At 35.2% G+C, this 15,344-nt stretch overlaps 1 protein-coding gene across 1 annotated transcript; it reads right to left on the bottom strand.

Annotated features, from left to right (window-relative positions):
- Positions 1-5,661: 5,661 nt before the first annotated feature.
- On the bottom strand, positions 5,662-6,583 carry LOC108913299 (serine/threonine-protein phosphatase 6 regulatory ankyrin repeat subunit B-like). Its single transcript, XM_018718828.2, has one exon. The coding sequence runs from the start codon at positions 6,502-6,504 to the stop codon at positions 5,797-5,799; it is 708 nt and encodes a 235-aa protein (XP_018574344.1). The 5' UTR covers positions 6,505-6,583; the 3' UTR covers positions 5,662-5,796.
- Between the last annotated feature and the right edge of the window lie 8,761 nt (positions 6,584-15,344).

Below are 15,344 nucleotides of genomic sequence, written 5' to 3' on the forward strand. Positions count from 1 at the left end.
TGGAAAATCTCCGCCAGCATTCTCAGTTGTAGAGGGATCGCTGTAAAACCGGCTTCGTTGCCATAACGGTGTTTAGTCCACGACGACATTCTACCTATCAATACCTTGGCATACTGCTCACAATTCCCTTTATTACCGAGATCTGTGTCCAACTCATGTATCCAATAACTACAAAGAAAGTCGACCTGGTTCTGTTCCGGTAAAGGTTGCATCACGAACAGCTTCACTTTCAAAACTTCTTCCAATTCTTGGACCATATGGGGTCGTGTAGTAACAAACAGTTTCGCAACGTTCGTTGCTTGTAGGCACTGGGTCAGTAGATTGAGATCGAGTTCCGTGAAATATGGACTGATTTCGTCCATCCCGTCGAGCATCAGTACGACTCTTTTGTCCATGGAAAACAGAAACCTTTCTAAATGATTCGTCAGTTTTGTAGATTCTTGCAAATTTAACAGTTCCACTATGTTTACGGTTTTCCCATGATTTGTTAACGTGTCCTCCAAGATCTTGGTATACTCAGTGAGTTCGGTTTTAATCATCCACAACTGAGCATTTCTATCTTTAATAGTCGTCGCCAGTTTAGAAAGGACAGTGCTCTTCCCCATCCCTGCACTGTCGGAGATTAGGACTACATCTTCCTTCACGTCATAAATGTTATGCTCGTTTATTTCTTCGTTCCCCCTTTTGAATGTGCGGTTTATGTAAAATCGTGCGGTATTCTCGTCCAAGTCTGAAGGTGGTCTCCACATTAATTTCTTCCCCTACAATTATCTTTTCTACTATTTCTGCGTCTACAGCTTTTAAATAGTCTTGAGTTGTAGGAGCAGCCAATAATTCTTCTAAGCAGAAGTGCCTTCCTTGAAAGACTATATTTTTCGTTTTTAATAAACTCTCCTGGGAACCCGTTGATAGATCCTCGAACGTCATAGATCCATTTACAGTTTCATAACAAGGTCCAATATGTCTGAAGAAGGCATCGTTAGACCCGGTAATCAAAATCACTTTCTTATACTTCTTCTTGTCCATTACATCTCTTAGTTTATCCCACATTTCCATTATTCCAGACCCTTCGGTAACTTTAAATAAAATGATTATTAAGAAGTCGTACTTAGGAAGTCTAAATGCCTCTAGTGCCAATTCCTGGGTGTCATCGTCAGGGTTGGTAAAGAGTATTTTCTCTTTATAATTCTGAACAGTTTTCTCTTTACAATTCTGCACAGCGTGATAAATTTTTATTGCCTCCAATAGATGGCCGTGGGATACAGCGACGTGAAATATCTGTTTCGAGCCTTGGAAATTCAAGTCGTTTTTTTGAAGAGACACCTTATATCGTTCTAATTTTTGTCAGTCCGTCCATATTTCTGCGAACATGGCCTTGGCGTGAAGTTCTGTAAAATATACGCCTTCTTTTTGTTGGAACCAATCCATTACTTAAGAAAATATTTCCAGTGAGGTTATCTTACTCTGTGAATTACTGCAGCACTTTGTGAGCGACAATAACTTTTTTTCAATGTTCTCCTTAAGGGTATTTAGAGGTGGATAATTGAAGTATATTTGAAAGTGTTTCGAAAAGTCTTCCAAGTTTTCTTCAGTAATGACTGATTCTTCAATACCTTTGTCTCTAAAATTTTATCTGTAACAGCTAGCTGTTGTATTTATTAAGTCCGGTAAAAATTTATCTTTAAGCGTATAACATGAACAATCGCCATTTTCATGGTGCAGGCCTTCAGAATTATCTCGATCTAAAAATTTTAAAGCCTTCTGATTGACGTCTGCGTTTGTACATAGAATAACATTTTTCACGTTAAATTTTTGCTTTACTAGCATGTAGGATAAGAAATATTTAGGCAAGCTGAAATCATCGTTCTTGGAGTTGGTGGAAGTCAGTTCTTCCAAAGTTATCTTCTTGTTGTTGCTCTCTTTATGCTTGGATTGTATGGGAACGGCTCCCTCCGACCATTCCAGAACGATATCGTCGAATTTTCCTGCATCTTCGTTCTCTGTAGATAACTTCCATTGACTTAATGTTTTTTTAAGCGCGTTTAGAATAACTGTTGCCAGTAAATAAACTTGGTATTCCACCCCCTTGCTCCCCGCACTGCCGCCTTTTCTATATTTACTAGGATAAGTTTTCCTCTCTACCTTGTTTTTATTAGATTTTGGACAAACTCCTTTATTTACGGGTTCCAACCTTGTAAAAACGTTTACATCAAGGCATACGACACCTTCTTTTGGCTTTTCTTTAGGGACTTCTTTTGGGTAACTTCCAAGAATGTTCGGATTAGGTTCTACGACGTCTATAGGACCTCTGTTTCCATCTGAGAGCACTACAACTTTAATATTTTCCAATGTAGCTAAAATTGGAATTTCTTCCTTCGCTATAGCTTGTTCGCCAACCATAATGTCACACAAATATACTTTGCAAGATGCTGTTTAATGTCAGTAAACACTTGTTGATATTTCTCCTTTGCGTAGAGACATTTTCTCAATGTGTCCGCCAGAGACGAGGGCATTCTCTGGTTTTTGAAGTATGTGAGGAAGGTCGCACAACGCATGCGTCTGAACTCTGCCTGCTCGTCCAGATATACACCGCTTTCAGCGGTCCACACCCCAAATGTAGCATGAAAAAAGCTGTTGCTGTCTGATATAGTTGGGTATCGCCTCCACGACTTACCGTTGTAAGTCTAGCGGGTGGTATCCATGGTTTTTCAATGCTGATATTCTAAAACAAAAATTTCATGTTAGTTCGTAAAATACCTCATTCTTTCAATAATTTTAAAAAATTGGACTTTGGGAACGAAAATGTATTAAGAAAAAGTTGGCGTAGCAAAACATTGTGAAAACCCCAGTAATGTTAGTTTGTCTCTAACTCTAACTTTTTTATTTGCTAAAACTAGAAAAATTCACTAACCCTAGTAGGATATATGCATTAAATAGGCACCAAATGTATGTTGCCCTTTTACCACAACCAAATAAGCTTTACCAAAAAGAGCACCCTTGCAATAAGTAGATTTTTTTTTAATCTCCGACGAAGTCAACCAGTTAACCCCAAGTACCTACAATAAACAAATAACTTATTTCATTCGAAATAGTTAAATCGATCTATCGATTTTGGCCCAAGTAAATCAGCTCATTAACTGTAAGTGAGACCTATGCTAATTTAATTACTGCTAGTGAGTTAAACATTGCACAAACCATTATTTCCTTTGATTCGTTCATTGATTGAGTTTATTCGCGGTATGTTGGCTGCACGAATTTCCACGCTGGATACTAGCGATACTGGCTGATATATTCAAGAGTGTACTTATTGAGCTTACAACAATTTCATTGATGACGCTGAAAACGCAATCAAATCCAATCCTAATACTTTTTGCAGTTTTCTGAATTCAAAAGGATACATTCATCTATGATAAATAATGACCACTTTATAAATAATCCTTAATTAATCGTTGACACATTTGCGGCATTCTTCTGCGACGCATTCGTGTTCTCTGCTGAATTTAATAACACTGTGGAAAGTAAGAATTGTCATGTATTACATTTGATGAAAAGCTCTGAGTCCGATATTATAAAGGCAATTAAAAGATTAAAAAAACAATATGTGTATGGGCTCTGACCTACTTCTAGCATTTCTGATTAGAGATTGCGCTGTAATCTTCTGCAAACCTTTGCTTATCCTATTCAATCATATACTTGCATCTTGAAAGTATCGCGTATAACGCCTGTCCATAAGAAAGGAGCAAAAAATGAATTTTCAAATTATAGGCCCATTGCTATCTTAAGCAATTTTTGTAAGGTGTTTGAGACTATTTTGCACAATTTTATATCATCCCATACTTCAAATATAATTATCCATGAACAGCACGGGTTCATACAAGGACGGTCAACAATTTCAAACTTACTGTGTAAGACATAATATATTTCTGCAGCTCTTGATGTCGGAAGTCAGGTCCACGTCATTTATACGGATTTTTCCAAAGCGTTCGATAGACTCGATCACTCCAAACTGTTAAATAAACTTAGCAACATAGGTATATCTCCGTAACCGATCCCAATATGTGCAATATCGTGGGTTCAAATCAGATACGTTTCTTCAAACATCAGGTGTACCTCAAGGGTCCATACTTGGACCTCTTCTGTTTGATATTTTTATTAATGATATNATGCGTTTAAATCTAGAAATTTTGAATTTACCGCAAATTTGCCGCGATCTGATTGGTCGAGAGATGTGGCCAATTTGAATGCTACGCTCTGATTGGTCGATGGGCGTGGCCTAAAAGTGGAGTGGAGGGGGTAAAATCCACAAAAAATTTGCAATCTGAACCTTCATAAGAAAATACATGGGATTTTGGCTCTGAACGCCTATAGCTTATCTACTGATATTAATTGTAAAAGTGCCACGGTCAAAAACTGACAAAGAACGAAGTTTTGTCATTAGAGGTGAGGTGGAAGAAGGATTAAATTTGATCGATATACTTATATCATAAATACACGAAATGACGTCCGGATCATATTTTTTTTTATCAATTACCGAAATGAAAAGTGTACTGTCCAAACTATTGGTGTGAACACGTTTGCTAAAATCCCGTAAGAAATTGCAAAATTTCAGCTTTTGGAGAATCCTGAGATATACACAGGGCACTGCTTCAGGAGATCGTCCACAACACTTTTTGCAGATACTGGAGCAGATATACTAGAGCTCAAACGACACGGTGGATAGGAATCGTCATCAGGAGCGGAGGGATACGTAGAGGAATCACTTGCAAACAAACTCAATGTTGCAAAACAAATATTTCAACCTGAAGAAAATGACAATGTACATATACCAAGTACTAGCACATTTAAAGATTTCAAATCAAGAACTAGAAATAAAAAAATAATTCACCAAGTTCAATATTGAAAATTGCACGAATTGTACATTTACTTTTAATATTAATGGTAAAAATAAAGTTTGACATAAATTATTCCCAACATATTAGTTCGTAACTTTCGCAATGCAAATTGATGGTGCTAATTAATTATTAAATGATTTGCTATTAAATTACGCATTTTATTGATTTATGAACCTAGAACCTACAAAAAGTATTGTATGTAACTCATACAAAAAGTGTTTATTGCCCTTGACTAAGCATCCACTTACATTGAAGTAACACTTTTTTTTATAAAAAAATTTGAGATACGTAAAATCGCAATTTTTGTGCTTAAAACTAAGGTGGAAGCGTTATGTATGAGCATATAGAAATGGACGTGAAAATAATACGAAATACCTTTCCTAAAAATATGCTCTGGGTATGGAACATGTCGACTAATACCTTGCGTTACAAATCCAGTCATAACAATTTTGAACATCTTTAAGCAGATGAGGACCTATCCAAATTATGGATTATTATTATTATACATTTTATTTTAGTTGCCATTGAGGTTATTACGCACTTAAAACATTTGCTTACTTCGTGAGTTCTGTATTGTGTGGAAATGTCAGACAATATTTGTCAAATGGTGATGGTGCGCATAAGAGATTTAGCACTTATTCATTTTTGTTTACCGTCTCTACACATCTTCTTTACTGATATTCGTAAAGTAGTCGACAATTTGAGGACGATTCTGAGCAAGAGCGAGCTGCTGTGCCGTGTTGCCATCTTTATTCCTAACATTGATGTCTGCTTCTACTTGAAGAAGGAATTTAACTATATCCAAGTGACCGTTCGAGGCAGCTAAATGTAGCGGCGTGCGGCCATTCTCGTCTTTGATATTGATATCACTGCAGGTTTTCACGAGACTGTCAACAATGGGTAATTACAATTGCCCAGACCTTGCGGTAAAATCTACGACATTGAAATTTTCAGCTAGTTTAAGGAGACACTCGACTGTATCTAAGTGACCATTCGCAGCAGTTAAATGCAGTGGCGTGCTTCCGTCATCTTCAATAGAGAAATCCACTCCCAGTTCAAGTAAGAATCGAGTTGTGTCGGATTTACCGTTAGCGGTAGCAAAGTGCAGTTCCGTAAGGCTATCTTTATCCCTAATATTGAAATCGGCACCTATTCCAAGGAGGAAGTTGATCACATCCAGGTGTCCATTCCACGCAGCAAAATATATTACCGTGAAGCCGTTGTTGTCCTTGAAATTGACATCAACGCTGAGATTCACGAGATATTCCACAACGGCCAACTGCCCAGTCCTGGCAGCAAGGTGCAGTGCCAACCTGCCTTCATCATCTACAGCTTTTAAATTTGCGCCCTGTTCCAGAAGGAATTTGACTGTGTCCAAACTACCATCTTCGGCAGCAAGGTGCAGTGCCGACATGCCTCCATTATCTACAGCAGTTAAATTTGCGCCCTGTTCCAGAAGGAATTTGACTGTGTCGAAACGACCACGCCAGGCAGCATAGTGCAGTGCCGACTTGCCTGCATTATCTGCAGCAGTTAAATATGCGCCCTGTTCCAGAAGGAATTTGACTGTGTCCAAATGTCCATTCCCAGCAGCAGGGTGCAGTACCGACATACCCCCATTATCTACAGCATTTCAATTTGCGCCCTGTTTCAGAAGAAATTTGACTGTGTCCAAATAACCATTCTCGGCAGCAAAGTGCAGTGCCGACACGCCCCCATCATCTACAGCAGTTAAATTTGCGCCCTGTTCCATAAGGAATTTGACTGTGTTCAAGTGACGATTCTAGGCAGCAAGGTGCAGTGCCGTCAGGCCGTAAGTATTGCTAATATTTAAATCTGTACCTAGTTTAAGAAAAAATTTAACTATATGCAAGTGACTATGCTCGGCAGCAAGGTGTAGCGGCGTGAATCCATCTCCATCTCTACAACCGATTTTTGTCCCTTGCTCAATAAGGTACTCGACCATTTCCAAGTGGCCGCGCCGAGCCGCATAATGCAGCGGCATCTTTCTGTACCCATTTCTAATGTTGACTCCGCCCTTTTTTAAAAAAATCTCTAAGATTTTTAATGTATTATCAATAAATTCATTTCCGGATGGGAAACCATTTGTCTCTTTACAGATACTGTCCATCTTTGCATATTTGATGTCTCTAATAACTTCGAAATTTACGCAACTGAAGATGAGCCGTAAAATTACAACACAACCTTCTTCTGCGAGTGAATGAATAAAGTACTTATAATAAACGTCATCGTACATATGTATATACATATATTGTGTCACTTTTGTTCGACTTATAACTCTCAAAAATATTCGAAGGAATATTGTCTGCTTCCAATAGAAAATTGTCCGGGAAAGTACGTATAATTCTATAACCAGGAGACTGTAATACTTTATCGATGAAAAACTGTTGAAATTTTACATCAGGTTTGTCTAACTGAACTTGCAGCTTCTCAAATAGACATTCTGAAACAAAATATTCTGCGAAAGTCAATGAATAAACTGAAGTTCATCGTTTGATTTCTGCACGATCCCTATCTTTAACTAATTTTCGTCGATACTATCGTATTTTTGTTGTAAATACGAGAAAAGTTGACTAATTTCTTTATCTAGGTCACTTCTAACGCGAAGTTTTTGCAATAAGTAAGCGACTCATTAAATTGTTTAATCATTGGCCCAGTTGCGGCCGTGTTTCTATCAGAATTTCCTTTGTATATGTAAATGTTTCCCTTTTTCTTAATAAACATTTCGTATTATTTTTTGATATTTATTTTTTCTGGCAATTTCGGTTTCACTTTAGGCTTCTTCAAGTACTCCTTGCACCCTTCCCAATCTGAAGGCAAATGCTCCTTATGTCAGTTCCGAGCGGGCAGTCGAGCAGAGCACACGTTTTTTGTGAAAGTGTAGTACAAGGAGCAAATTCTATCTGCCTTTATTAAGGCTACCTGGAAAGAATCCCTTTCTTTCCTCTTAATCACCGACCTAATCNCATCAGGTGTACCTCAAGGGTCCATACTTGGACCTCTTCTGTTTGATATTTTTATTAATGATATTGCGGAAGATCTAAACATTCATGATTTATTATACGCTGATGATGTAAAAATATTTGGTCAGATCAACTCTGTTTTGGACTGTGAGAATCTTCAGAGAAATCTTGCCTCACTTAATGATTGGTGTAATAAAAACACGTTGCCTCTTAATATTAGCAAGTGTAATGTTATGTCTTTTCATAGGAGAAAAGTGCCTATCACATTCGATTATGTATTGCAAGGCAGTGTTGTCAAGAGGCTTGATTGTATTAAAGACCTAGGTATTATTTTTGAGTGTCTTGCGGCACATCCACGGTTCCTTAGCCGATGCGTATAGGAGTCTCGGATTTGTTTTGAGAAACTCTCGAGATCAGCAACCAGTCCACTCTGCGATTATTGTATACAACTTTTGTTAAGATCTAAATTAGAATATGGTTCAGTTATATGGAACCCAATTTTTGTTACATATCTTCTTATTAGAACGGGTCCAACGAAATTTTTTTAAATCTGTCGCATTTCTGTTGGATGGGGCTTATCCTGTTCGAGGTACTCCACAAGAATTATTCTGTGCTCGGTTTAACCTCGGTCTTATTAGCAGACGTACCATATAGAGTTCACAGAGTGAATTCAAGGAACTGAATCTATTTATGTTACTCTTTGCCCGTGCCAATTTATTATTAAAGTCTTTCTCTATCGCACGGATTTCTATGACTTTCTTTATCGCTCTCACGTAACGGCCGATGAACCATGGGAACTTTCCGACCCTGTATATATTTTTAAAGGAAGGTTTGTTTCTGTCGTTTTTGTCTGACTGTGTGCGAGAAAAATAGAATTATAGCGTGCGATAGAGATAAAGTGACTTTGTCCTCATAAAGGGATTTTCTCTATCTGTCTCTCTTTGTCTGTCTCTCTCTCTGCTGTCTTCAGGAGTCTCTGGGACTTTCCCATCATGTTCAGGACACATAGGGAGGGAGCGTGGGGTAGAGTGCGTGGCCTTTTTAGCCTTCGTTATCGAGCTATGATGTCACATCGTATGAGAAAAAAAAACAATTTTTGCTCGTAACTCGGAAATGGCTGGAAATATAAACAAATTTCCCCTGGGTTCTGAGAAGAGGACTCGGTGGATGAGGCAGAGCGGGGTGACACAATATATGAAAGAAAAAAAACAGTATTTGCTTGTACCTCGGAAATAACTAGAAATATCAAAAAATCTCCCATGGTCCTGGTTGGTGATCGAGTGAAAAACGTCAGAAGTCCGCATGTCGAAAAAAAATCGGGACCAACGGTGTGTTACATCATAGAATAAAAAAGTGTTTCTAACTCGGAAACAGTTAGTTGAATCGAAAAAATAATTGAAAAAATCTCCCCACACCCTTGGTTCTGTTTGTCCCACCTGTGTTGAATGCAAAAGGTCCGAAATCCGTATGTTGAAAATAAATTTCGGAAACAAAAGGTGTGTTAAGTGATACAGTAAAAAAGGTCTGATAACACGGAAACAGTGCGTTGAATAAAAAAAATATAAAAAAATCTCCCCACATCTCTGGTTCTGATTTCCTGTTCTGCGTTGAATGGAAAAGTCCGAAGTCCGCTTGTCGAAAAACAAAAAAGTTAGTCAAACATTGCAACAGCAGTAGCGAACGCATTATCTTATCTCTCTCTAAGGGATCGGTAAGGGATCGTTGATTAATGATTGTAATGTTGTTGTTTTTTTTTAAATAAATTTCGTATTCAACTACTCCTTGAGGTTCCAACAATTTTACATTGTGTTAATTTTTTTGATCTTGTGTCACAAATATGAGCACTACCAATGGCATCCATGATATGCAACACTTGTGTCAATAATTATTTTACCTATCTAAAAAAATCAACAATAAGAGAGTAGTACCCATCTAAGTATACACAACCTGTATAATACAATTTTTAAACATAGGTGTTAATAGCGTACCAAATTGAAAGTCGACGCACAAATCTAAAAACATTAATTTCAAGTTTTTGAATTCTTGCAATTCAAGGTGAAATAAATTAAATAATTAATTAGGTAAATTCACAGTTTTAATTCTAACTTGATTTATTTTATTTAGCATTTATCACAAATGTGATTTCCAAACAAAAGATAAGAGATCCATATCTCTTTAATTACATAATTGAATGCATTAAATATATTTGACAGTTATTATTTGGCAACAATGCCACCGCTAGAACTGTCGCCTATTACTAATTAGAAGAATGCCGGCTGACAAAAGCCTGCATCCTTTTCGGGTTGCCAATTTTCAGCATTTAACACGCAGTCTGTGGCGATAAGCTATATTGTCTGTGCTATAAGAATTTTTTTTTACCAACTCAACCAAGATAAAATTATTATCCTATCCAACCACGATAACCAGTTATTTATGATTTTAGACAGTGAAAAGGTAATTTATCGTATCTGATAGTAATTGGAATTATGCTATCGAATGTACTTATTTAAAAATATCGATTTATTTTGCAAAAATAAAATAACGTACTTTTTCTCAAAAAAACCCCAATATGAAATATTACAATTTTACTCCTAAAAACGGACGTAGTAATCCTTGGATTTTGTGGGATGACGCTCATTTCGTTCACACTCCATCAAGCTCTACATATTAAAAAAAAATCGGTTAAAATCACACAAACGGGTCACACTGTAAGTATAGGTATGTGAGAATATTATTTGGAACAAATACAGGGTGTCACCTAACGAATGTTACCTACATATACTTCAAATGATATCGATTTAACCAAACTTGCTTAAACGAGAAATGTCCCAAAAAAGTTACAGGGTGTTGAAGTTTCATTTTTTATTTCTTGTTTTCTGCTTAACTCAGAATCCATTTAACCGATATCAGCAAAATTTGCTGTTGCTTAGTTTAGTGCTTAGTAAAGTATGCAGTGATTACGTTCCCATAAGTTTAAATCATACGGGGCGTTCATTTTACTACAACCCTTTGTGAATAATCTTCTGTAACTTTTTTGTACGTTCAAATTTTTACACGCAACTATCACAAATAGGTAGAGAATTTTATTCTACACAAAAATGTGTACCTATCAAAAGTCGAAATTATGCTCGGTTATGAAGATATTGCAGATAAATATTTATATCCCATATTTTTTGGAAATAACTACATAGGTATCCATAATAAACATAATAAATAACACAATAAACTGAAAGGTGGCAGTAATAAAAAGTCTACTAATTTATAATAAATGTTCTACCTGTCCCCTATTCTCTTCGACACATTTCCTTAATAGTCCAGTCGGCAGAGGCCGAAAAGTTACTGTTGGTGACATTTTCTTTATAACTCGGAAATAACTACACAGGAATACTTTAAATGATGAGTACAATAACAGGCTAATTTGCTGACAAAGTATTTTATCAGGAAAAAAAGTTATTAACAATTTAATCGTGAAAAAAATTTTTTTATTAGTTTTCTTTAAAAAAGTTTTGCTCTTCTGATTTTCGGCTTTAGCGTCATTATTATATGTATATTGAACTATAGTTTTCGAAAGTTTTATCACTTTTTGTTTATAATTGACATTTTTACACAAACTTTAAAAAATTGACGTCTCATACCGTTTTTTCAATCTGACGGCTTTGTTATTGCAAATTTCGTAATCGGACCACCGCCATTTTATAGCTATTTTTATTACGAACAAAATCATGTCCTAAACATTTTTTCGTACAAAGTCATCCCGCTGAGTTATTTAAAGAAAACTACAAAAAAAAATTTTACGATTAAATTGTTAATAACTTTTTTCCTGATAAAATACTTTGTCAGCAAATTAGCCTGTTATTGTACTCATCACTTAAAGCAGGCCTGTGTAGTTATTTCCGGGTTATCAAGGTTTGACACAGGCCGAACCTCTACCAACTGGACTATAAACGTTTTATGAAACTATTGAGAATGGAAACGAATTATACGTTCGTCTAACTTGTCGTACGGCGTCTTTTATTCTATCCCAAAGTTCTTCTCCCGTATTAGGTGTTACAGAGTTGTAAACAATTCCTTTCAAATGACCCCAAAAGTAAAAATCTAACGGATTAAAATCCGGACAGCGAGAAGGTCAAGGAAAGTCACTACCTCGACCAATCCAACGGTTGGGAAATGCTTGATTTAAATGAACTCTCACCAAATGGCTGTAATGAGCAGGGGCACCATCGTGCATGAACCACATTTGTCGTCTAGTGTTAATGGGTACTTCTTCGAGAGCCCCAGGAAGTTCTTGCCGAAGGAATTCCAAATAATTTAATAGTGACTGCTCGGTTTTACCCAGATCCCAAAAGCACGCATGTTGGGAAAATACTTCTTCAAAGTTGCAAATCATACAATTACAATTTTATTAGAACTGATTTTATGGAAAATGTTCTGATTAGAATTCTTTTCTCACTGACTGAAACAAGATTTTTGTAGAATTTTTTGAGGCATACACATGCTCAAAATAAATAAATAAATATTAAGTTCAATGATCTTCTAAAGTGTAATTTGCCTCTTTTTTCCACTACAGTTTTACATTCAGTAAGAGTTGTTACGTTTTATATAAATTTAAAAACGAATGTAATTTTGATATAAAACAGGTTGTAACTTTATGTACGGGCGGTCAGTTTTTTTAATCAAATACATAAATAGTCAATTAATACCCTGGTAAGATGTGTCAGTGATTACCAGCGTTGCCAGTTGTTACTTTTTAAAATCAACCTACATTCGGCCAACTTACATTTGGAAAAGCAGAGTGCTATTGTATTATTGCTTTTGTGTTATTTTAAAGTCACCTTTTTTTGATATCAATATAGACGAATCGCCGAACTTTAACATTCTATTGTTTTAAAAAATATTTTTTTTTTACATGATTTATTAAATATTAACTGATATTAATACATAGATATGTAATTAATTGTAAACAAAACTAATTTATGTTTTAAAATAATTATTTTTGCAGTATCAAAGAAGCGTACATAATAAAAAATAAATAAGAATACTAGTCTGACTGATACGTAATTTTGATTGAAATTAATACAGAATTTTAATAAATTTGTAATATTTTATGTAGAAGAATTTTATTTTTGGCCGCTGTCCTAGGAAATAATAAAAATCAATCTACGTTTGTAACAACACAATATTAATATAATAAAATAAAATACAGTGTATTACCTGAATTGGTAGATAGATTAAAACAATTTTGTAGCTTCTAGAATATTTCACCTTCCGCCATCTAAAAATGATGAAAGCAATCCGCGTTATATAAATTCTAAAATTTCCAAATCAACCCAGATAAAATTATCTTATCCAACTTGCCGATAAGCAGTTCTTTATTATTTTAGACAATGGAAACGTAATTTATCTTATCCGATTCCAACTATGCCATCGAACATACTTATTTAAATATATTGATTTCATTTGCAATAAATACAATACGTGCTTTACAAACAATTAAATAAATTAGTATCGAATATGTATAAAGTAAATTATATTTTCATACAAATGTCCAAAGCGTCCAGAGTTAAAGTAAAATATTTGTTTCTGTTAAAAATATATGTTTTTCGATTTTTCCTAGACTGGGACAGTTAGTTTTTGTCTAAGTAAATTGGTGTTAGGTTTATGAACAAATATATAAAATTCCTAAAATTAAAATTTCGAAATTACCTGAAATTAAAATTTATTCAATTCAGGGATTTTACCTGAAATTACGGTGCCTATACTCGACGGCCAAAATTATAGATAGTGATTCATTGCTAGCTCTTGGACTAGTAAGGGGGATGAAGCGTGCCGGGAACGAAAATCCATTGGCGTGTCTGCGTAAAAGGCAACAAGATATAGAAAATATTGAAAAAACATAATAAAACATAACATCTAATATTTTTTACGGTTTGCTATAACCGGCACTTTGATCAATTTTAATTATTACAGCATTTTAAAACGTCCCAGTTGTGTTTTTTTAATTTATAAATTTATTATAGCCATGGAATTAGACCCCTCGTCTACGTTTATGCTATGACGTTTCTCAGGTCGGGCAAATCAAGTCCGTTTACACCCACTAAAAAAGCATTTCCCTATTCCCTACCAAGTGCAAAAGACAGAGATAAAATATAGATCGACGTCCAGTGTAACTCAGTCTATACACGATTATAGATTCTACCGATGTGCATGGCGAGCGGCACAAAGATAAATAATATTGAACCGTATAGAAATCATTTTATATTTTATACGCATTATGGTAATAGTGTTTTTATATTATGTATTAGTCACTCTTTATAATTTCGGCCGCCGAGTATAGTCCTTGAGATTTATTTTTGAAATTAGCAGGCAGCGCCATCTCTACGTTAGGATAGTCATAAACAGACAAAATTCCTCACCGTTTGTTATAATTTATAATCAGCAGATGGCACAGCACAGCAATGAAACAATTAGGACTACCTTTACCAATAGAGGAAACGAATTGACAAATTATGTTGACTGAAATATTGTACTAGAGAATATTTCAGTCAACGCAAATTATTTTATAGGAATTTCAGGGAAATATATGTAAAATATATGTAATTGTTTGCAAAAACTTGAAAAAAAAAGAATATTTATATCCATCGGATTAGTACCTATTTTTATTACCAACGTTTTTCAAAACGGCAAACATTGTTATTTTAAAATTTTTAAGGTCGGGCAGTCGGCAAAACCCGACTTATTTTGGGAGATAGGCCCCCAAACGACTAGCGAGGCGCCAAAAGTATAAGAAATTTTTATATAAATTCTTGAGATATAGCCACCGTAAATTGAAAGAAAAAATAAGAACGTAAAAATGAAAATTGAATCTTTTATAGAAATGTGATTTTCCCAGGTCAAAAAAATAATACAAATTTTATTATTTAGCCCTATACCCCTATAAACAGTGTACCTACAAGATAGAAAGAGAGAAATAAATATATATTCCAAACCGCAAGCCCTTTAAACTAATAACTCCTTTTACCATATAGACGTATAGGTAAGTTATGTGCTCGGAAGAAAAAATGAGAATAGAAATAATAACCGAGAGCTTTAAAATTTTTTAAAGCCCTCGGATTATGTCCAAACTATTACTGATTTCCAGTATCCTGTATCCTGGGTCGATAGGTTTAAGTTTATTACCTATATTCATATAATTTTATTTATTTTTATTATTATTTTATTTATTTTTATTATTATTTTTATTTATTAATTTTAAAACCAATAATAGTTTGAACGTAGCCTATAGACCTATAGCGTAAATAAAATCTGTGAAAACGGCATGAGTACTGCAGTGGTAAGTATACTTATATTCCTACAGATAGCGGCATAGCGCTTGAAATGAGCTTTAATTTGAACTGCAAATAGATATTCGTAGATTGTACTGGAGCCGGAGAAATGACGATTCAGTCACCTATCTGTTTGTTCCATATGC

Source organism: Anoplophora glabripennis, unplaced genomic scaffold, assembly GCF_000390285.2.
Source record: "Anoplophora glabripennis isolate ALB-LARVAE unplaced genomic scaffold, Agla_2.0 scaffold1256, whole genome shotgun sequence".
Classification (NCBI taxonomy): Eukaryota; Metazoa; Arthropoda; class Insecta; order Coleoptera; family Cerambycidae; genus Anoplophora; species Anoplophora glabripennis.

What these genes read in the sequence shown, in the direction of transcription:
- LOC108913299 (XM_018718828.2), bottom strand. Translation starts at nt 6,504, where the DNA reads ATGTCGGTACTGCACCCTGCTGCTGGGAATGGACATTTGGACACAGTC.